Source organism: Quercus lobata, chromosome 5 (genome assembly GCF_001633185.2).
Source record: "Quercus lobata isolate SW786 chromosome 5, ValleyOak3.0 Primary Assembly, whole genome shotgun sequence".
NCBI classification, from domain to species: Eukaryota; Viridiplantae; Streptophyta; class Magnoliopsida; order Fagales; family Fagaceae; genus Quercus; species Quercus lobata.
The window spans coordinates 46080190-46103721 of NC_044908.1; the positions used below are offsets into that span (position 1 = coordinate 46080190).

The 23532-nt window shown below is 36.1% G+C and overlaps 3 protein-coding genes across 3 annotated transcripts; 1 reads left to right on the plus strand and 2 right to left on the minus strand.

Annotated features, from left to right (window-relative positions):
- Window positions 1-297: 297 nt before the first annotated feature.
- LOC115990564 (adenylate-forming reductase 03009-like) lies at window positions 298-4559 on the minus strand. Its single transcript, XM_031114384.1, has 4 exons — window positions 4492-4559; window positions 1169-1783; window positions 575-1084; window positions 298-511 (listed from the first exon to the last, which is right to left on the minus strand). The coding sequence occupies exons 1-4, from the start codon at window positions 4557-4559 to the stop codon at window positions 298-300; spliced, it is 1407 nt and encodes a 468-aa protein (XP_030970244.1).
- Window positions 4560-8271: 3712 nt separating this feature from the next.
- LOC115990565 (adenylate-forming reductase 03009-like) lies at window positions 8272-9873 on the minus strand. Its single transcript, XM_031114385.1, has 3 exons — window positions 9123-9873; window positions 8537-9038; window positions 8272-8473 (listed from the first exon to the last, which is right to left on the minus strand). The coding sequence occupies exons 1-3, from the start codon at window positions 9871-9873 to the stop codon at window positions 8272-8274; spliced, it is 1455 nt and encodes a 484-aa protein (XP_030970245.1).
- A 10966-nt stretch (window positions 9874-20839) lies between these two features.
- LOC115990567 lies at window positions 20840-21556 on the plus strand. The gene has a single exon (XM_031114386.1). The coding sequence runs from the start codon at window positions 20840-20842 to the stop codon at window positions 21554-21556; it is 717 nt and encodes a 238-aa protein (XP_030970246.1).
- Window positions 21557-23532: the final 1976 nt, after the last annotated feature.

A 23532-nucleotide genomic window follows, 5' to 3' on the forward strand; every position in this document is an offset into this window, starting at 1 on the left:
AAAATTTGGGGAAACATATAGCGACGTTTTCAAAAACGTCGCTATTTGTTTCCCCAAATTTTTTTGGAAAATATGGTCTGAGTTCTTTAAAAACTATAGTGACGTTTTCTAAAAACGTCGCTATAAACAAAAAATACGTCACTAAAACTGTACCTTTTGCGGCGTTTTAAGAAACGTTGCTATTGTTTATGGTTACAACGACGTTTTTGGAAAAACGTCGCGAAAGGATCACTCTTTAGCGGCGTTTTTCATAAACGTCACAATATACTATTTATAGTGGCGAATTTAAAAACGTCGCTAAAAAAAACGTCGCCTAAATCCAGATTTCTTGTAGTGAGAAATTCTAGCTGCCTTGCATGCGTTGACAACATCTCTGCTTCCCTCTGGATTTCTGGTAACAATAACAACTTCAGTGCTCCAATTTCTAGCAGCATCAATGCTTAGTTGAGACAAATTGGGACGACCAAACACAGCAGTATCATGGACAATCACCTTGTCTTTTGGCCACCCACTTACCATTTCTTTGATTTCTTTTCCAAATTTTTGTTCAATTCCCTTGGCTACCCAAATTAACCGCACATCAACAGAACATGGCTGCAAAAGGAATGATAGAAACACACAAATTCCTGAACCTGTTGCCACCAACAAAACCCTATCATACATATTAACAAGATAAGGCAAGCCCACAAAGTGCACTTTTCGAACCCACAAATGGCTTGGTGGATTTGACACCAAGGACTTTGTGAAATCACCAACAGCACCAGCTAATATCATGTGTTCTTTCTTCCCATCAGAAATTATGCCAAATGCGTGCCATTCCGATAAAGGGGATGGACTAATCCATCCCGATATACCAGCTTTTACTCCGCCATCAAACTTGACAATTGCGGCGTGGCCTGAAGGAGCAAAGACCTTAATAGGGACACGTCTCACTGTCATCCATGGCAAGATGATTAAGAAAGTGATGGACACGGTGAACCAAAACTCTTGCCGTTTGATCAAGCTGGAACTAATGTCTTTTTTGTAGGATTTGGTTTTTGGATCATAAGAGATTGTAAGAATAATAAAGACCCAGACAAGAGCAAGAGCAATCCATCCAGCAAAGCGATGAGTTCTTTCATATACATTGTGATGAAGATGGCGAACTAGAGGGAAAGCCGCCAAAGAAGAGAGGCAAAGAAGGCCAAGAATGGTGGAGGCTACACCTATGATCTCAGGTGAACTGTTGTCTCCATCTTTGAGGGTAAGGACTAAGGCATACATGAGCCATGCAATTGAAGAGACACCACAGCTACTATGAATACCTCCGAGACTTTGGAGAAGGGATGTTGTGGCTGTCTTAATAAAGAGAGGTACCCATGACCTTCCCAAGAACTTGATTGCGAGCCAAAAAACAACACGCAAGAAGGCCTCGCTCCTACACAGTGTCAAAGCAAGTATATTGGCAATGGAGAAAAGGGCAGTTCTATTCTTCCCATACGAGAAATGCCCCATGGTTGCAAGAACCAAGCCAGTAATGTTTAGAATCAAGCAAATTGAAAAGAGTCCCTTGTACACTGTGAAAAACCCTTGGTCGAGCAGTATAACTGACAGCCTCGAATTTTTCTTTCGAGATGGCTTTGATGCTTGTTCATGTATGGTAGCAGTCAAAAGTGGAAGTGGGGTTTGCTTGATCTGTTTCTCTACGTCGTTCCCTTGTTCCACAACCTCCAAACCAATATCTTCATGATCTTCATCGTCCAGGTCAAGATCACAAAAGTGGGTGCTGCTTTTGCTTATAGACCTGAATAAAAGAAGGGAACTCTTTGGGAGAGCCAAGCCAAATATAGCATAACATCCAAGATTTCCTTATCAAAGATTAAATAAAAGATGCTCATTTTTCCATATCAACAATTCATGCATTTCCCCAAATGCAATACCAAATATGATGTACTTTTGATATGTAATAATATAAAATAGGATCACAACACAATACTTTTAAGAAAACATATATCCATATATAATTTTCCAAAATGTGTTTGACCCAAAAACAACATTTATAAAACATGGTTATTTTCCAAAAAAAAAACCCATTAAAAAGCTACTTACCTTGCAACCCACAAAAAGCCTAATTCTCCAAGCTCCAAAGGAGATTAGTTAGAATCTCAACAATATCAAGCAAACCTAACACAATAAGCATAAAGCTTAAAATTGTATTTAGCTACAATTTAGGAATTGCCAAATATGCACTTAATTAGGCAAGTCTAGTATTTAATCTCATCAATAATAATACATCCCACTTCCAAAGTTTCTCAACAATTTGATTCACAAGGCATAAACTCCAATTTATAAAGTTAACCCATTTAATATCATCTCCAACATTATGAGTAGCTTCCAAAAATTTACACTACATCATTAAGAGACCCATGAAAGCAAAATCAAAATATCCTCCAAGACAAAGAATTTAGAACTTCAACTAACTCCAAATAAACCCAATGGCAATGGAAAAATTAAATTTACCAACCATCACATATTATAACTCAAAACCTCCAAATTTTCCACCATACATAAACCTTAGGTAGTCATCATTAGCACAAACCATAAACTTACTCATCAAATAATTCCACCAATACAAAACCCATACATATAAACAAATAAATATTACTTCCAATGCTCATAAATCACATAGGTATTGTTAGGTTCTAAAGACTTAGGATTTTATGTATTTAGAACTCTAATGTATATTGTTGGCAAACCATGATCAAATCAAGAAGTTTAGTCATGTTTAGACTTGCTCAAAGTTGGTTCTTTTATGTAAAGTTGGAATAAACTGATGCAGAACCATTTAAACTTCTCGGCCTAGTTCGATCGATCGAAACTTAGGCTCGATCTATTGAAAATCGGGTTAGAGGCATTTTTCTGCAGAATTCCAACTTAGCCCTAGTTTGTTTTAAAACGTTTAGGGTTTTCTAATTTGCCCTAGGTATAAAAGGAAAACCCTAGCCATGTTTTAGTGTTGCTCATATTGCTGTTTGTGTAAATCTCTTGTGAGATCTGTGAGGAGTTTTCCTTTACACAAGCTTAGGATTATCAAGAAGGAGATTTCTTCAAGAGCTTGATGATCATTCAGTTGCTGCCATAAGAACTTAAAGAAACACAAGCAGGTGTGCTTGTACTTGTTGGAGAATCCAAGAAAGAAGGAGTCTGTGGTTTTGGAGCTTGCACGTGGTCGTATTAGTAAGTTTCTACTGATGGGTAGCAAAAGGATGTTAGTGATCTAAGTCCTGTTGAACAACTTTGATTTTTTCATAGTGGATTCAGGTTTACCTTAAGGATAGTTAGGTTAAATCCTCCCCAGGTTTTTACCGGTTTGATTTCCTGGATGATCATATCTTTGTGTTATTTATCTTTCCGCTGCTTTGCATGATATGATTGTGTTGATTGTGATAACCTAGATTTGTTAATTTGGACTAAGTAACAACTTGGCTAATTACCTAGATTAATCCAATTGTGTCTTTTAAGGGGTCTAAAAACCATCAGGTATCATTATTAAAGCTTAGATAAAAATAACCTCAAGCAAAAGTATATAAACCCACCAAAAAGATTAGAAACTTTTACCTCAAATAAAAGATGAAGATGCTTAGAGGTTCCTAATTCCTAAGGATTTTCTAGTGACATTGTCGGAAAAATGATGGTGAAGATGGTGGTATGGAGGTACCAGTGGGAGAGGATGAGCAAGTGATAGAGAGGAGTGTATGAGAGAAAAGAAAATAAGAAGTGAGGGATGGCCGGCCAAGGATAAGGGCAAATGAGTGAGATGTGTGGTGGGGGGTTGGTGTGTTAGGTGAGGCACGTGTGGTCCCAAAAAAATCTGACCATTACCTTTTTTTGACTTGCTGGGACGTTACAATTACAATATAGAATTTTACAAGAATTTAATAAGAAGTTATTTGCTATGCTCAAGCCAAACACACACCTGTCTATCAAAGAAATCCTAAGTGACCACCAAAAAAAAAAAATGTTTAACTTGCAAAAAAACAAAAAACAAAAAAAAAAATTATAAAAACCAAGCAATATATATATATATATATAGAGAGAGAGAGAGAGAGAGAGATAGATAGATATTGATATTCAAAGTTATAGATAGATCCTACATCACCATCCCGTTGTTATTATCTGATGATGTGAAAAATCACCAAGTTGAGGACCTCATCTCACTAGATAGACGAAAGTTTGGTAAAGAAGTGTAATACACCGGAGTGGTGTTTGCCAAAAATACTCCGATGCTTAAGTTAGAAAGGGGAGAAAGCTACTTAGAGAGAAAAAATGACTTGGAGTAGTTTTTGGGTGAGTATTTGTGTGTACTTTTGGATTATGTTGTCCCTTCCTTTTATAGTTGTTTCCTGTCTTAATGAGTAATGAATCTCAGCATTTATGGGCAATGGTTAGTGTGTCATCAATGGAAGCTCTGAAGTACACAACTTACTTGTTACTAGTTACTCCATCCATTACTTTTCATCATCAATGCTAAATGTGTAACGCTTGTTCGGGTCGTCATTGGCATGGAATGACGATCCCATGTTATTTTCAACTCATCATTATCTATGGACTAAAAGGGAAGGAAACAATTACCACATAATCATTCTAGAACATAATTTCTCAATTAACCAAAACCTCTAAAAAAAGAGAGCATAAAATTACCAGCAATAAAGATGACACAGTGGAAAATCTTGAATCCTTGTAACTTGAAATTTGAAACCTACAGCCAAATGACTACAAGCTACACAGGCAAAATATCAAACACAAGCACAAACCCAAAACCCACAACCAAATGACCACAAGCAGTATACATACCCAACTCCAAAAATCCCAAATTAAAAATACCTATGGATTCTACTATGAACCAAAAACAAAAACCCTATTTTTCTGAAACCCCAATACAAAAGGTACACTCATTAATTATTATTATAATAAAGATCTAATTAGTTGGACAACATTCTTAATAATCAAACAACAAGAAAAAGATTGAAAGAATGTAAAGTCCTTAAAAGATCCTGAAATTCTTCAATCCAAATGAATTTTGATATCAATGATATTAAACCCTCTAATCTGTCCTAGCTTTCTTTGCCCAAATAAATTCTCATTAAACCTAAATACCCAAAAAAATAAGTAATTTCATAACAATGCCTAATCACATAAACAAAGCCTTAGTCACAAACACACACTATACTTGTCAATCACAAACTCAATCCCACACAATTATACTTGAATAAACAGCTCCATTCCATTATATATTTTCACAATTCCAATACTCCAAAACATTTCACCATCAGAATTATTGACAGATTCAAAAAAGTAGAACTAAAATTTGAATTAAAGCATAAATGTAAAAGGGAAAAGTTTAATCACCATAAGTCCCAACACTTCAATAATTCTACGTTACTCATATGAACCTTAATAATGCAGGGAACAATCTCTAGTCCTCCATGTAAACAAACCCCAAAACAATACAAAACAGAAAATGTAAGCTCAGTGAAAGACATGATGGATTTTCCTATATTTTCTTAGTAGCCAAAAAAAAAAAAAAAAAAAAAAAAGCAAGATCTACTAACAAAAAATCAAAAAAGCAAAAGAGAGAGAGAGAGAGAGAAGGGGAAGGGAAGGGGAAGTGTCTAACCGGCATCAGTCTAGGCCAGGGTAGTGGCTGATTGGCATCAACGGCCTAGAAGCGACAGCGTGGGTGGGTTCATTGGTTTGGTAGCATGGATGAGCTCGCTGGGTCAACGGCGTGGATGGGCTTACTAGGTCGGTGACTAAGCATGAATGGCGGTGGTGTGAATGGGTCAATGACTAGGCATGGATCGGGTGGGTTAGCGCCAACACGAGAGATGAGAGATAAGAGTGAGAGAGATATTTCATTCAATTTTTAAATTTTCTTTTTCTCTTTTTTCTCTTTTTTTTTTTAATTTTTAATTTTTTTTACCTATAATAGGTCCTTTTTTTTTTTTTGTTGTTGTGTGTTGGACCTATAGTGGTGTTGGAAAACGTCATTATAGGTCCCTTATAAGACCAGGACTTATAGTGGCATTTGGAAACATTGCTATAAGTCCCTTCTTGTTATTATTATTATTATTATTATTATTATCTTTTGTGTTGGATCTATAGTGGCATTTGAAAATTCCGTTATAGGTCCCCTACTTCTTCTTTTTTGTTTTGTTTTGTGTTTTGTGTTTTGTGTTTGTGTGTGTGTGTGTGTGTGTGTGTGTGTGTGTGTGCTGGATTATAGTGGCATTTAAAAACACCACCTTATAGGTCCTTCAAATTTTGATTTATTTTTTGTTTGGAACTATAGTGGTTATTGAAAATGCCATTATAAGTCCCTTATTTGTGGGTTTTTTTTTTTTTTTTTGGACCTATAGCGGCTGTTGAAAGCACCGCTATAGGTAGCTTATAAGACCAGGACCTATAGTGGCATTTTCTAACGTCGCTATAAGTCCTTCAAAATATTATTATTTTTTCTAATTAGGCTATAGTGGCACTTTCCAAACGCCGCTATAGGCCTTGTAAGATCAGGACCTATAGTAGCGTTTTTGAAACGCTACTATATACCCTTGTAAACACGGCTATAAGAAACCTATAGCAGTATTTCTCATAAATGCCACTATAGGGTACCTATAGTGGTGGTGTTTTATTTTTTATTTTTTTTTATAAATGCCATTAAAAAAATCGCTACTACAGGCCCTCTCTTTTGTAGTGTCATGCACTTGACATTCTTAAATTTGTCAATATATTGCTAAATTGAAGTCTACTATCATGTTAGAATTTTTACGTAGAGAAGCTAAAATAAATTCAAGCATGTGCTCTCTTTCAAATGGTAAGAAACTGTTAAATTCAATGAAATGCTATTTTTTGGTTCATGTAAGCAAGAAAAAGGGTAATATGTTTTTTTGAGTGGTTGTGGTCTATGACTATGATTATTACTCAATAAGTTTTAAGCTATTGTTTGATATCTCATTTGTATTTGAATATTCCAATGAATGTAATATTGTAAAAATTTTAAAGGTAGTACAAAAATTTTAAATCTGAAGTTTTTTAGTATGTGCAAATTGTTTGTCTTTTTATGACAATTGGGTCTTGTCATCTCTTGTAATTAGGTTCATTGGAAAAGTTATGGGGCTGATGAAGACACTTGGGAGCCAATTAAGGAATTGGGGTATTACACGGAATTGAATTTTGTTACTTTTTTATGGGATATGCTATTTCTTATATATTTTTCTAATTATACATGTAGATATTTTATAGTTACAGTCCATTTTACAGGAATTGAATTAAGACTATATAGGAATTTGTCACTGATGGTTACAAGTCAAAGATCTTACATTTACCAATAAGTTTTTCATAACTGCAAATAGTAGGGATATTTCATGGATATTTTGGTTATTTTAGAAATTTTAGAGATATTTTGGCCAGTTTAGTGATTCTAGAAATATCAAGGATATTTTGGTCATTTTAGAGGTTTAATGGGTATTTGGCTCATTTTAGAGATTTTGGGGATATTTTGGTCATTTTAGTGGTTTTGAGCGTATTTGGTGATTTTAAAAATATTGGGGGTATTTTGGTCATTTTAGAGGTTTCATGATATTTTTGCTCATTTTAAAGATTTTGAAAATCTTTTTGTCATTTCAGTGGTTTTTGAGCATATTTGATGATTTTATAGAAATCAGGTTTGGGTTGAGTATGGATATCTTATGGGTAAACAAACCAGTTAACAATTGGGTATGGGTATTAATTGGGTAAAGTAATTAGGTATCAATGAATAAACTAATCGGGTCAGGTATGGATATACCCTACCCATACCCAATCTATGGCCATCCCCATTGGCAAAAGCCATTTGAGAAATCCACTCTTCTTCTTTTCTTTTTCTTTTTTTTAACACATATCCCTGTTGGCAACAATACATTTTTATAAGGTTCCAATCTTATTTCTTAATGGACAAATACCCAACTACTCTTCATCAAGAAAACTTTTTTTCCTTTTTATTTAAAGGAGAATTCTTGTCTTCTATACTAGGGGAAAAAAAAAAACATTTTCTTCTATATTCAGAAAATTCAAACGAAAACTAATAAGAATTTTAGGTAATATTCAACAAATAGATTCACAGAAGTCAAATGGTGATGATTTTTTTACATATGGCAATTGAAGGTGAGAAAAAGAACAAAAATTAAAAATTGCAAAATGTTTATGGGAAAAAAAATTAAAATAAAATTTAGTGTACGGTCATAAGCGATTAATTTACGAGTCCCATATTGGACCAAAGGCAGAAATTCCAGCTGCCTTGCATGCGTTGACAATATCTCTGCTTCCTTCTGGATTGCTAGTAACAATAACAACTTCAGTGCTCCAATTTCTAGCAGCATTAATGCTCAGTTGAGACAAATTGGGACGACCAAACACAGCAGTATCATGGACAATCACCTTGTCTTTTGGCCACCCACTTACCATTTCTTTGATTTCTTTCCCAAATTTTTGTTCAATTCCCTTGGCTACCCAAATTAACCGCACATCAACAGAACATGGCTTTAAAAGGAATGATAGAAACACACAAATTCCTGAACCTGTTGCCACCAACAAAACCCTATCATACATATTAACAAGATAAGGCAAGCCCACAAAGTGCACTTTTCGAACCCACAAAAGGCTTGGTGGATTTGACACCAAGGACTTTGTGAAGTCACCAACAGCACCAGCTAATATCATGTGCTCTTTCTTCCCATCAGAAATTATGCCAAATGCGTGCCATTCCGATAAAGGGGATGGACTAATCCTACCCAATATACCAGCTTTTACTCCGCCATCAAACTTGACAATTGCGGCGTGGCCTGAAGGAGCAATGGCCTTAATGGGGACACGTCTCACTGTCATCCATGGCAAGATGATTAAGAAAGTGATGGACACGGTGAACCAAAACTCTTGCCGTTTGATCAAGCTGGAACTAATGTCTTTTTTGTAGGATTTGGTTTTTGGATCATAAGAGATTGTAAGAATAATAAAGACCCAGAGAAGAGCAAGAGCAATCCATCCAGCAAAGCGATGAGTTCTTTCATATACATTGTGATGAAGATGGCGAACTAGAGGGAAAGCCGCCAAAGAAGAGAGGCAAAGAAGGCCAAGAATGGTGGAGGCTACACCTATGATCTCTGGTGAACTGTTGTCTCCATCTTTGAGGGTAAGGACTAAGGCATACATGAGCCATGCAATTGAAGAGACACCACAGCTACTATGAATAACTCCGAGACTTTGGAGAAGGGATGTTGTGGCTGTCTTAATAAAGAGAGGCACCCATGACCTTCCCAAGAACTTGACCGCGAGCCAAAAAACAACACGCAAGAAGGCCTCGTTCCTACACAGTGTCAAAGCAACTATATTGGCAAGGGAGAAAAGGGCAGTTCTATTCTTCCCATACGAGAAATGCCCCGTGGTTGCAAGAACCAAGCCAGTAATGTTTAGAATCAAGCAAATTGAAAAGAGTCCCTTGTACACTGTGAAAAACCCTTGGTCGAGCAGTATAACTGACAGCCTCGAATTTTTCTTTCGAGATGGCTTTGATGCTTGTTCATGTATACTAGCAGTCAAAAGTGTAAGTGGGGTTTGCTTGATCTGTTTCTCTACGTCGTTCCCTTGTTCCACAACCTCCAAACTAATATCTTCATGATCTTCATCGTCCAGGTCAAGATCACAAAAGTGGCTGCCGCTTTTGCTTATAGACCTCTGAATAAAAGAAGGGAACTCTTTGGGAGAACCAAGCCAAGGTATTTTGATGGCAAAGGGATCTGCATGAGGTTTGATATCAAAAGCCACGCCTCGGCAGCTCGAAGACCTTTCTTGGGTTTGCATATTTCCTATCACAAGATCAAGGAAGAAGACAAGAGGGTTTCAAACACTGTGATTTTCATGTGCGAAAGAAATGCTACTTATATAGGACTTTTTTTTTTTTTTTTTTTTTTAGAAACTACTTATATAGGACCTAAATGTTGGCATATTTTAAAGAATGATATTTATTTCACCGAGTGGCGGACACTAAGTATACATAACAATTTTTATATATTAAACCGGTGACTTGAAGTCACGATTTTTAAGTGAAAATGATAATTATAAGCCATAAGCTCAGAGTAAAAAAATAATTATATATATTTTATGTGCAATAATACATGTGAACTAATTATTACCAAAATATAATATATGTGCACTAATTATTACGAAAATATGTGTGATATAATCTATGTAAACTAATGTGAAAGAATATTTTCTTTTTCAAATTCGCCATAACATGCCTCCATACTTTTTTTTTTATTATTTGACTTTGATAGATCAAAGTCTATTGCTATTCAGTTTCTCAAAATAGTCTAAAGCTATCCCAGTATCAAAACGGAATGCTTTGAAAAACGAGTCTCATTATTGCACTAACTGACCTTTAAACAGATTCTCAAAAAAAGAAAAAAAAAAGACCATCAAAGTTTAAACACAGCAAGTCCTGAGAAATTGACGTTGGCACACAAACGAACAGTAAATATAGACCTAGCTCCTAGTCAGGAGGCTTTCTCGCGTAAGAACATCTTTCTGTGTTCACTTCTATTTTCTTTATTTATTTTCCTTTAATATAAAGTAATGTGATTTTTTGATTAGTGCTTTCAACTTTTAAACTTTAGTTGACTTGAATAGTTTTTTGGGTATTGGAAAGTGCTTGTCTTTTTACTTAAATTTTTCTTCCTTCATAAGGAAGGCTTCTCTTCATGCAATGTTCATGGTTTCTTTTGTTTAGGATAATAAAAGATAATTTTTTTGTAAGATCCTTTTTCTATAATTCAATAATTAGGACATTTGAAATTTTTATTGAAAACACAAAGAGATGTTAATTAAGCTACAAGACTAACATTTATTAATTAGACTTTTATTTTCTTAGAACTAATTAAATGTGATTTTGTTAATATACTTGAGAGCTAATTAATATTTTATCTCAATGGTGCACCTTGAATTGCCTTTGTCTGGCTTGTACTCCATCGGTTTGATATGTTTGATTTTTTATTTTTTGTGAATTGATGTGTTTGATTAATGATCAAGTGAATACTTACAATTAATATTAAGGTTAGCTTCAATCTCCACCCCAAAGTTAATTTGATGGAGATATAACTCGTCGCATCCAAACTCATCTTGAAATTTGGAGCCAAAAGAAAAGTTGTATGTACCGTGTGTTGAGACACATGTATGAGTATTATTGTTGCATATTTGTCCAGTTTTGATGTGTGAATAAGATTCTCTTATTTCTTTATAGGGTCAAAAAGAAATAAGGTCAAATTTTGTATGTATTGGCATATTCAAGTCAAAACGTACTTTTGATGTAATTGAGTTTTAGTTTAGATTTTTCATTAACTGTACGGATGGTACCAATTGAAGACAAAATAAGAACAAACTCAAAAACTGCTCAAAATGTTTCAACTATCATCTCGGCATAAGTCTTGATAGCAGTTATTCTATCAAGGTTCCTTAAACCTCGACAGCAAGCTCGATTGCTGTCGATTAATCAAGTTTGGTTTATGCAGAATTATAAATTCTATTTTAGATGACATGGTTAGGGGCGTAGTCAAGATTTTTAATTTGGAAGGGCCCAATTACAAGTTTGTACATTAGTTATAACTCATATATTTATGTGTACATATGTGTGAGATAGATAGAGTTAAAAGAAATAAAGCTTAATGACTAAAAATGCCACAAAAAAAAATCACTAGTTTAAGCAAAATAATAAATTTTTAGCAACTTTCACATTTGAAAATGCACAAACATAGTGTACTTTTGTTTACTTAATAAAAAATAGCATCTTGACAATTTTGTTTTTTATTTTTATTTTATTTGAGTAAACATGTGTTTTGTTGGGTAAAACTCACTTGAGAAACTAAAATATTATAATTATAAAAAGGGTCATATTTCAAAAGAAATGTTATAAAGAAATTAACATTATATGATGCATAAGACTCGTAACAAGATAAAACATATGACAATTGCTTCAATCACTTACTGAACCACAAAGACTAATGACTAAAAGGTGACTAATACTTTTACTTTATTTTAGTCATTTTATATGCCATAATTTGCTAGACAACCCCACTTACTTAATTATTTTCATTACTTCTATATATTTTCTTTCATCCTAATAGTTTCATGCTTTGATTATATCCAATCATCAACCAATAAGATTGAGACATACTTATGATATCAAATATTTTTTATCACGCATCATTCTATGTAGTGAGAGATAATTACCTTAACCCTTTGATCGATCATACAACCACAACATATTTCAAAGGAGAAACTACTAAAACTAACATTAGACTAGATATGCGAATTTTTTTTGGAGGGGCAATTAATACATATGCAGGGCCAGCTTGTTTTTATATAGTTTCGACCGGTATTTCTCTTACCGGTCACTCAACCGGTACAGAAACATACTTGTATCGTACTGCTCTAAATACGGAGCAGTACCGGACTATACCGGCTGTACAGGCGAAAATTGAACATTCCGGCCGAAAATTGAAATTCGGACGGTGCTAAAAAAACCTATATTAATCACCTGCACTGTCATCCTCCAGTCACTAACCCGGCGCCGATCACCCACTGCCAGTTGCTGCTGCCACCGCTTCTTCTTCACCTTTGTCCAGCATAAAAGCCGCTTCTTCTTCACCTTGTCCCAGCATAAATTTTCTCCCTTCTCTATATACTTTTCTTGTTTTGTCCGCCTCTGATAGTCTAATAAATGTGAACGAATGATGTTTAAATGGGCTAAAAGTGAAAGCTGAAGTTAACTTTTCATATTTTGTCTTTTTGACATCACACGGCTTGGTACTTTTATTATTATTAGGATTTTACTAATGTGTGCCCTAAGGGTACACATTAAGCTTTCTGTTTTTAGAAAAATTTTCTCGAGAATTGAAAAAGTAATAACAGCTTTTTCAATTCCCGAAAAAATGTTTCCAAAAACAGAAAACTTAATATGTGCCCTAAGGGCACACGTTAACCGGACCCTTATTATTATTATATTATCATTTTATTAAAAGGATAGAAACATTAATGAGAGAGAGCAAACTCGTTTGTTTTTTTGAAAAATATGTAGCAGACTAGTTAGTAGTAGTAATTAGTCCTCCATACATTTTAAAAAATTATTAAGTTTTGTTAATAAATTATATACAATTTGACTAATAAATATATAAATAATATATATATAAGGGAAAATTTGAAACGGTACATCGGTATTGATCAATACCTGAAGTATATCGTATCGCTAGTCAAATTGGTACAACCTCTAATACAGTATTGACTTCCTTATTTTTAATAACTTTAAAATTCTAAGAATGTTGAGGGAGCATAATGGGCATTATTTCGACTATAACTAGAATGTGGATAGATAATAAGTTTGATTAGTACCTCATCCTATCTTATTAATGGAAAATTATTAGGTATTTTTGGGCCATGGATAAATTATGTTCTCTCCTCTTATATTTATGATAGACTTTACCATAATTTTAATGAGTGGACTCCAATATGAATGTGAAAAAAATGAGCATCATTCTCAATATTCCGAAAGTACCTAAGAATTACTCCTTTTTATTGGATAAATATTTACCTCATCCTATCAAATTGTGTAAACATTTTGTCAATTAAATAGGTAAGAATAATAATAATAATAATAATAATAATAATAAAGATTTTGTGGACCCATACTCACTTTTACTAAGTGTGCATTTGGAACGCTTTCTATGCGTTTTGCTGAAAAACAATGAATCTCGTGCACTGTTCACAGAACTCGCATGTATTTCTTTCAAAAACAAAAAAAAAATTTAAATTGGGTTACACGATACTATTCACACATTTAAAAATTATTTTACTATAATATTTTTCAGTTTTTAATTTTCAACAATAAACAGTATCCAAACATACTCTAAACTTTCTTGAAGGCAAATATAATGAAAACCTGTAATACTACCTCAAAAACTTGTAGGTTTAAGAAAGAAAGGAAATAAGGCCCCACGATCAATATAAAGATTTTTTTTTTTTTTTTAATAAAAAAAGCCCTTAAACCCATCAAAACGTGTAAGTTTTGTGATGGTAGGACCAGCCCTAGCTGTATTTTCTAATTATATTCATTGTGCTTTGGGTTTGGGGATTTTTTTTTTTCAAAACACAAAACTGTACTTTTGAAATTTTATTCTTGAACGTGTGTTAAGCATAATAAATGATTGCATGCCTATAAAAAAAAATGATTGGATGACGTTTAATAAGCGTTTATCATTTTGGAAATTATATTTTGCAATATATATATATATATATATTTTGAAAATATATATATATATATATATATATATACTTGTAACTTGTTTCTAAATGGAGAAAATTTTGGTTATATATGTATTTATGCATGCATTTTTAAATGTTTCTATTAATCATATTATTCAACTTTACCTGGTTGTAGATTTCAAAAAATCCTCCTAAAAACTTCCAATTTATTTTCCTTGTATATCTTGAGTAAAAGAAAAATGACAAAATTTAACGACAAAATTGGTTATAACTTAAGGTTACAAACTTACTCAATAAAATAAATATTACAACATATTTTTAAAATCTAACCATTGAACATGTTTTTTACACCCTTAATACACATGTTAAATTTTTTGTCAATCAAATATCATTTACTATATGATTTATTAGCTTATATTTTGTGCATAATTTTAAATTATAAAAACTTGCAATTAAAAAAATTTATCGATGACATAGCTATTGATTTTTAATTTTCTTGAAATTTTGCAAGCATAGATGATATAAGAAGAAGATGTAATCTAATTGTAAATTTGTCAAAACTCACCTCCAATAAAAAGATATTAAGTAAGTTTATAGCTTAAAACTATGACTAATTTGTAGCTAAACTTTGTCTAATGAAAAATTACATTTTCATTTTTTTTCTCAGCGTCTTACATATGCCTTTCACTCTTCAATCCCTCTTTCTAGAAACCACACAAACAATGCCTTTTATAAAGCCCCTGTTGCCTGGCCTCAAAGTCCTTATTCAAATCATATGAATTAGGAGTCTTAGACTTGTAGGCCACTACTCTTATTTATAGTAGGAAGGAAAATTATTAGGTACTCCGATAATATACAATAATTTCCCTTAGTAGGAATATGAGTACCAATAACAGTGGGCAAAAAACTCCTATTCCAACATGAAATAAAATTCCATGTAGGCAGGACATCTAGGTGTCGTGCACCTCAACAGGATAGAGATAGATATAGTAGGGGTGTGCAAAAAACCGACGAACTGAACAAACCGACCGAAGCCGATCGAACCGTTGCCAAATTTTCGGTTTGGTTTCGGTTCAATTCTGTTTTGGTTTCATTTTTTAAAAACCGAAATTTTCGGTTTCGATTTCAGTGCTAGATTTTTTCACCTGAAACCGAACCAAACTGACCGAATATATATATATATATATATATATATAAATATATATATATATATATTTGTGTAACATTAATACATAACTGATCAGTGGCCTTAATGGTATGCTCTTTATGATTTAGCTAGCTGATCCCAAGTTCGAGCCTTTGTGCGGGACGTTGGTATTTTTTGCTATTTAATTTTTTAAAACCCTAGTAGTAGCATAAATATAGAAATACCCTTGTTTATTCTTCCCTTTTCTTTTCTTCAGCTTCCCTTTTCTTTCTTCAGCCGCCACTTTCCCCATTTTTTTCTCTGTCTATCTCTACCTTTCTCGTTTCAATTTTTTCTCTCTACCCTTCCGTCCTTCCCCAATTTTCTCTCTGGTCTCTGCCCTTCTCAGTCCAGCCGCCTCATTCTTTTCTTTTCTTTTCGTTTTCTCTCTGGTCTCTGCCCTTCTTAGTCCAGCCGCCTCATTCTTTTCTTTTCTTTTCATTCTCTGAGTCCCATGGACCATGGCCATGCCTTTCTCTTCTCTCTAAGTCACATGTCTTTGTTCTTTCTTCAATTCACTACAAAGACATGGTGGTAGGCTCAAGCATGGTGGTAGGCTCCTGCTATGGTGCAACAACGGTAAAGTTCTGTCTAGACCCTTTTGCTAATTCAAAATATTTTCAATTTTTTGTTGGAATCTGTATGTAATACTATAAATTGTTGAACAAATATTGTTGGAAATTTTTCTTTCTCTATCGTTCTGATTTGTTCAATAGCTCTCTCTCTATGTTGCTCTATTTGTTTTTTAAATGTGATTAAATTTAGGGTTTTGAAAATCTCAATAACCCTCTCTTTGGAAAACCGAAAACCGACTGAAACTGACTGAAACCGATATACATCGAAACCAATGGTTTTCTAGTCATTTCGGTCGGTTTCGGTTGAGAATTTGACAAACCGAAATATTCGGTTTCGGTTACCTATACAAACTGACCGAAACCAAACCGAGCACACCCCTAAGACATAGTTTTAACTTTTAATCAAGATAGTCAAATTTGTACCCGAGATCATTTCAGTTTGGTCAAAAAAATGATATATTTCGATACCGTTTAATACCCGTGTAACATTTCGAAATTACCGCTATTTTATTTTATATAAACATTACTATTTTTTTTTTTTTTTTGATAATATACTTACTTATTTAGTTAGAGTTTAAAACCATGTATTTTATTAAGATAAACCATGTATATATATATATTGAAAAATGTTAACCATTCAAACACCCATCTAACTTCACAAGTACCACATCAAGTGTCTAAACTTGATGGTGCACTGTAAATGCACACGGTCCATCTGAGGTGTTGAAGAAAAACAAAAAGTAAGCTTTGTTGAGGACCTAAGAGCACTCATAGCAGTGGTGCTATATAGGTATAATGCTATTTTTTAGCTCTCAAACACTAAAAAACCATCATGCTAGATTTAGCTCCTCAGCTATAGTGCACATCTAAAGATAGATGCGCACTGTAGCTCAAAGCTAAAAAAAAAAAATTATTACACTCTCTCTCCTCTCTCATTAAAATAATCCTTTCCTTTGCTCTCTCTTTCTCTGGCTTCTTTTCTTTCTTCTTTCTTCCTCAATTTTTTTTTTCTCTCTAGCTCCCCGGCCTCCTTTATCTCCCTCATCCTCCTGATCGCCGGCCAGCTCCCTCACCACCGACTTGTTCCACCGACCCAGATCGCCGACCCACACCAAGCCCCATCGCCGATCTCTCCAAGCCCCATCGCCCAGTCCGTGCCCCTCCACCGGCCTCAACGTCACTGGCCCAAGCCCCAAGCCGCCAATCCACACCTCCGCCCAATCCTCTGATTAGACCCATGCCACCCAGTCCTCCCCATTCTGCCGATCCACGCCTCCGCCTAGTCCTACGATCAGACCCACGCCATCTCTCTATTCTCTTTGCTGTGATTGAGTTTGTTTGTTTGTTTTTTTTTTTTTAATGTGTTTTCATATGGGTTTGGTTGTGGTGGTGGAATGATGTTTGATTTTTTTTTTTTTTCTTCTGTGGGTTTGATGGCTATGGTGGTGGCAATGGTGGTTGTTGTGGCTATGGTTTGGTGGTACGGTGTTTGATTTTTTTTTTCCTGTGGGTTTGGTGGCTGTGGTGGTGGCGATGGTGGTTGTTGTGGCTTTGGTTTGGTGGTACAGTGTTTGATCTTTTTTTCCTGTGGGTTTGGTGGCTGTGATGGTGGATTGGTGACTATGATGGTGGTTTGATTTTTTATTTTGTTTTTGGGTTTGGTTGTGTCTGCTAGTGGTGGTGGTGGTGGTGGTGGTATTGGTGGTTGTGGTTGTGGCTGATGGTAGAGGTGGTTGTGGGTTGTTTTTTTGGGTAGTGGGATATATTATTTTATTGTAGGTGATATTTTTTTTTATTGTGATGTTTATATTATTTTATTGCGTTGATAGCTAAAATAGATCTACTGCTGCAGCATATGTGTAGGTATAATAGATAAAGTAACTTTTGATGAAGCTAAAAATGAAAGCTAAATTTTTAGCTTCACTGCTATGGATGCTCTAAGGTGCATGTCACAATACGTTCACCCTTTTGACCGAAAAATAAAAACTTGTCTCTCATTTTAAAATAAAATGGGACTTTGTCTTTCAAGGATGTCGAGAAAATAGGGAGTTGCTCGCTGAAATGAAAACAAGAAGAGAAAGGATAGTCCGCCTAAACCATCTAGTATGTTGAAAGGAGGAAGAAGAAATGAGGGATGATCTAGCAAGCTGAAATTTGGACCATCATGGTCATCCAACAGTCTGAAGATAAAGATATGTTAGTACCAAAAATACTCAAGGAAAAAAAAAAAAAAAAACTTGTTCATCTTGTATCGGCCCGGAACAAGTTTACCGGTGAAACCACCGGAATTCATTGGAATTGCCGAAATACACTGGTATTTTGGGCGGTACGAATCAGTAGTGTTTTTGTACTGTTTGACTTGCCAGAACGGTAAGTGTCGGCCGTACCGGCCGATACGGTACGGAATTGTCTTCCCTGCTCTAACCCATTCTTCAAGGGGTTGGTTATGGAAATCCTTTTGTGTGCAATCGGTTGGTTTCGGTCTTTGTGCTCGGGCGATTTCAATCACTTTATCGGTTAAAGGGCATGTCAAATTTCCCATTTGGAGATTTTATTCATGAGCACGTATTAAGCATAATAAATGATTGAATGCTATTTATCATTTTGAAAATTATATTTTAGATAGTTTACAGGACTTAAGTACTATTTTTTAGTTTTCCTTTTAAAAGTCAACTATGTAGTTACTTAATTAAAAATACAATTCTATTCTATAAGAAAAAAGATCATATAATTAAATTTTAAAAGAATAATCTAAAAAATAGCACCTAATTACTTAAATTTTGTCTATTTTACAATATAGACTTGTAAGATATTTTTATATTGAAAAAAATTTGGTTATATATACGTAAGGTCATATCAAGTTAAATTTGATATAATATTAAGTAGCGTTAAGTCACCTATCAAATTTTTATTAAATTAAAATATAGAAAATCCCACCATATATTGGATTACCTGATTTCTATATCCTTAAACATGCATGCTAAGTTTTCTATCAATCAAATGCTATTTGTTATTTGATTTAAAAACTTATCTTTTATTCATAATTTTAAAATACAAAATCTTAAAATAAAATATTTCATAAATAACATAACTATTGATATCTAATTATCTTAAAATTTTACAGACATGTAAGGTATAAACCTTATTGAAACCCCATTGTAGAGGGTCTTTTTAAATGTGTAAAGTATTTTTTGGCTGAATTATGAATGCATAAAGTACCATCCAAATTGTTACTTTTCTGTGTTCTTTGTCCAAGATGCCAGTTTTCTGTTGTTCTTTCTTATCAAAAAATCGAAAGCTATATACTTTGTCACAGCTTACTTAAATGTCAACTAATAATTAAAATATTTAAAGTAATATACCCATATATAAATGATATAATCTAATTGCCAATTGACACCCAAATAAATTGTAACAAAGTATGTGGCGAAAAGATGTTCTAAAATAACTCTTTTTTTTACCTTCAGGATAAAATCCGTTAAAAGCTTCATCTAAATGTTTTCATGGTCTTGACTCTTGACCCTAGAATCGAGGTTGCCAAGTCAACACGGATTTAGTTTCCTCAGCATGTCGGCGCCCATTAATAATTGAGATAAAGAAATCTAACGGAAGCTACTACTTCTTATTTGGGAGGATTTTGTAAAGCCAATAATTTTCGAAGTGCATCTTTTAAATATATTTTCTTCAGTATTACTTAACATTCAATTTTTAAAGGGTTGCAAAATAAACAATAGCAAAGGAACCATAACTATAAGAACATTCTTGATACGCTCGACTAAAATTGTAATCGTCCATACAATGCAGGTCATGGACGACCTTAATAAAACCGTCTTGAGGGAAAAGGTCATCGCTCAAAGACATGAACACTCGTTTCCACTCCTCAATGAGTCGTTACAAGAAATTAATCAACCTCTAGACCGTTGGGAAGGACAGCTCATCATTAACATCCTGCAAGGGCGTTACCAGGCAAGATTAAAGCCTCCATCAAGACTCCACCAACGGTTAGAAGAAAACACCTGTAAGCACACATATATAAAGACTAAACCCCAAAAGGGGTAGAGGGTAAGAAAAACACTCTAGTATATTATTCTCATTGCTCTCCTTTGTTAATCTGTCTAACTTTGGCATCTGAGGCCTTTTTGCAGGCACAACGCCGGCGAACTACTTCCTTTCTTTCGTCCACGAATTGCAGAAGATTGGATTGGTCAGGGACGGCTTCCATCTGGACAATCATAATAGATTGACGATCTGCTTATCATCACTTTGGCGCCATCTGTAGGGACGATGATTCAACACGTGATCTGTCCCCAGTCCAAATGGAATCCAGTACAAACCCAGATCCTGCTGCGTTGACCCTATAAATCCAGTCGCTATTAGCAATCGTGGAAGCAATGACTGCTGCAGGAAAGTAATCGTGCAAACAGGGGGGACGACGAAGACAGCAATAGAAGGCGAACCAGCACTCCGGAGGAAGCAAGCTCGAATCTTTTAAGAGAAATGAGGAAAGAGATGGACGAACTAAGGAACGTCATCAAAGGAAAGACGGACCAAAGCTTGGAGAGAATTTTCCGGAAGACGGATTCGCCCTTCACCATAGCCGTCCAGGAGTGCCTAGTGCCCAGTACCCTCCAAGTTTCGTCTACCCCAGCTAGAACCTTTCGACAGGCTGAAAGATCCCTTGGATCACCTGAATACCTTCAGGACGACCCTAGGCCTTCAACAGCCACCTGACGAGATCTTGTGTCGCTCATTCCCTATGACACTCAAAGGAGCAGCTAGGGAATGGTTCAACAAGTTGCCAACATCGTCCATTGATAATTTCGAAGAGTTAAGCAGTTCCTTTGTCCGTCATTTCGTAGGCGGACAGCGACCAAAGAGAACTGCCGACCACCTGCTTACCATCAGACAAGGAGAGAAGGAACCACTGAGATCTTACGTGACACGCTTCACCCGAGGCATGCTGGAAATAGACGAGGCAGATGACAAGGTGCATCTCACGACCTTCAAAGCAGGATTGAAGTCTAGGGATTTTGTGGCGTCCTTGGCAAAGAACCCCCCTAAGATAATGGCTGAGGCATTGCTAAAAGCTCAGAAGTACATGACCGCGGAAGAAGCCCTGGCAACTATTGACGGGGCAGATAAGAGTAGGGAAAAGAAGAAAGAAAAGGAGGAAGATCGAAAAGGGCTAAAAAGGGATCGGACTGACAGACGAAATGACAATGGAAATAGAAGGAGGGACGATAAGAACCCTCGTCCATCAAAATTCACTCCGCTGGTAATGCCAGTTGATCAGATCCTAACAGAAATAAGGGACGAACCATCCCTAAAGTGGCCAAAACCACTCCATTCAGCACCTGGATTGCGTGATAAAAGGAAATACTTCCGTTTCCACAAAGATCACGGGCATTACACGGAGGATTGCAGGGACCTCAAAGAACAGATTGAGGAGCTCATTTGTAATGGGAAGCTATAACAGTATATAAAAAGGGGAGATTCCGGCAGGTACAGACAGAAAAGCCAGCAAGTTAATGCATGGAGAGATGAAGACCGCCCCCAACCTCGTCCACAGAGCGCGCTAGGGGAAATAAAGACCATCGCCAGAGGACCGACCACTGGGAGATCATTCAAGTCTCTCAGGAAATCATGCCAAAGACAGGTAAACATCGTCCACAGTATACCTCCATCGAAGCAAAGACGCACCAGTAGAGATTTGTGTTTCTCTGAGGAGGACGCCAGAAGTGTGAAGCAACCCCATGATGACCCACTTGTCATTATGATTATGATCGAGGAGTTCAACACGTGAAGAGTCCTGGTCGATAGTGGAAGTTCAGCAGACATAATCTATCTTTCTACCTTCCAACAACTAAGGCTGGATCCAAAAAGGCTCCATCCTTTTGAGTCTCCCCTCGCCAGTTTCAGCGGAGACAAAGTATACCCCAGAGGAATCGTGGCGTTGACAATAACGACTGGGTCATACTCCCTTCAGGTAACCAACTAGCACAATTTCCTGATAGTAGACTCACCCTCGTCCTACAATGTGATCATAGGGAGACCGATGCTTAATCATTGGAAGGCTGCTATCTCCATCTACTGCTTAAAGGTGAAGTTCCCAACAGAACACGGCGTCGGGGAGATTAAAAGAGACCAAGTATTGGCACGAGAATGCTACCATGCCGTCCTGGCCTCAAAAGAGAATCATATGTGGACAATTGAAGAGAAAACACCAGAGATTATGGAGAAACTTGAAACGATAAAGCTGGCTGAAGGGAATCCTCTAAAGACGACCCAAATAGGGACGAGCATGAGTCAAAGGACGAAAGGTGAAATCGTTAGCTTTCTGAAGAGCAATCTCGATATATTCGCCTGGAGCCATGAGGATATGCCAGGGATCCCAGCAAGCCTCATCCAGCATCACCTAAATGTTGACCCGGAGAAGAAACCTGTCCAGTAGAAAAGGAGAGTCTTTGCTCCCGAGCGAAACAAGGCAGTGATGGACGAGGTAAACAAGTTGTTTGCAGCAAAATTTATCCAAGAAGTCCACCACCCAGAGTAGTTGGCCAACGTAGTTATGGTCAAAAAAGCAAATGAGAAGTGGAGAATGTATGTCGACTTCACAGACCTGAACCAAGCCTGCCCAAAAGATAGCTTCCCACTACCCAGAATCGACCAGCTAGTAGACTCCACAGCAGGGCACAAACTTCTCACATTTATGGACGTGTTTTCGGGATATAACCAGATACAAATGGCTGAAGAAGACCAAGAGAAGACCGCTTTTATCACCAGCCAGAGACTTTATTACTACCAGGTCATGCCTTTTGGGCTCAAGAACGCAAGTGCCACCTATCAAAGATTGGTGAACCAGATGTTCGAGAAGCAAATCGGGAGGAACGTGGAGGTTTATATTGACGATATACTCGTCAAGAGCAAGGAGGAAGAGAACCATCTGGACGACCTCAGAGAGATGTTCAATACTCTCAGGCGGTACAACATGAAACTCAATCCGTCCAAATGCGCTTTTGGAGTTTCCTAGGGAAAATTCCTTAGGTTTGTGGTATCGTAGAGAGGGACTGAAGCAAACCCTGAGAAGGTCAGGGCAATCCTGGAAATGTCCTCACCCAGGATGGTCAAAGAAGTGCAATCTCTCACAGGGAGAATTGCAGCACTCAACAGGTTCGTCTCGAAGGCTACAGACAAATGCCTTCCATTCTTCAAGACTTTGAAGAAGGCTTTTTCCTAGACGAAGGAATGCGAAACGGCGTTCCAAGAGCTGAAGCGTTATCTTAGCAACCTGCCCCTCTTAAGCCCGTCCAAAGAAGGCGAAAATCTATTCCTGTACTTAGCCGTCTCGGTGACGGCTGTCAGCGCGGCATTGATTAGAGAAAATGATGGTTTGCAACTTCCTATGTATTACGTTAGCCAGGCCTTCCAGGGTGCCGAGGCGCGGTACCC

Excerpts from the sequence above, each read along its gene's own strand:
- LOC115990564 (XM_031114384.1), bottom strand. The coding sequence starts at position 4,559 with ATGGGATCGTCATTCCATGCCAATGACGACCCGAACAAGCGTTACACA. Across the intron at positions 1,784-4,491 it reads TTTAGCATTGATGATGAAAA|GTCTATAAGCAAAAGCAGCA; the intron begins GTAATGGATGGA and ends TCTTTTATTCAG. Across the intron at positions 512-574 it reads CCATGTTCTGTTGATGTGCG|TGGGTGGCCAAAAGACAAGG; the intron begins GTTAATTTGGGT and ends AGAAATGGTAAG.
- LOC115990565 (XM_031114385.1), bottom strand. The coding sequence starts at position 9,873 with ATGCAAACCCAAGAAAGGTCTTCGAGCTGCCGAGGCGTGGCTTTTGAT. Across the intron at positions 9,039-9,122 it reads TCTTTGCCTCTCTTCTTTGG|TCTGGGTCTTTATTATTCTT; the intron begins CGGCTTTCCCTC and ends CTCTTGCTCTTC. Across the intron at positions 8,474-8,536 it reads CCATGTTCTGTTGATGTGCG|TGGGTGGCCAAAAGACAAGG; the intron begins GTTAATTTGGGT and ends AGAAATGGTAAG.
- LOC115990567 (XM_031114386.1), top strand. The coding sequence starts at position 20,840 with ATGACACTCAAAGGAGCAGCTAGGGAATGGTTCAACAAGTTGCCAACA.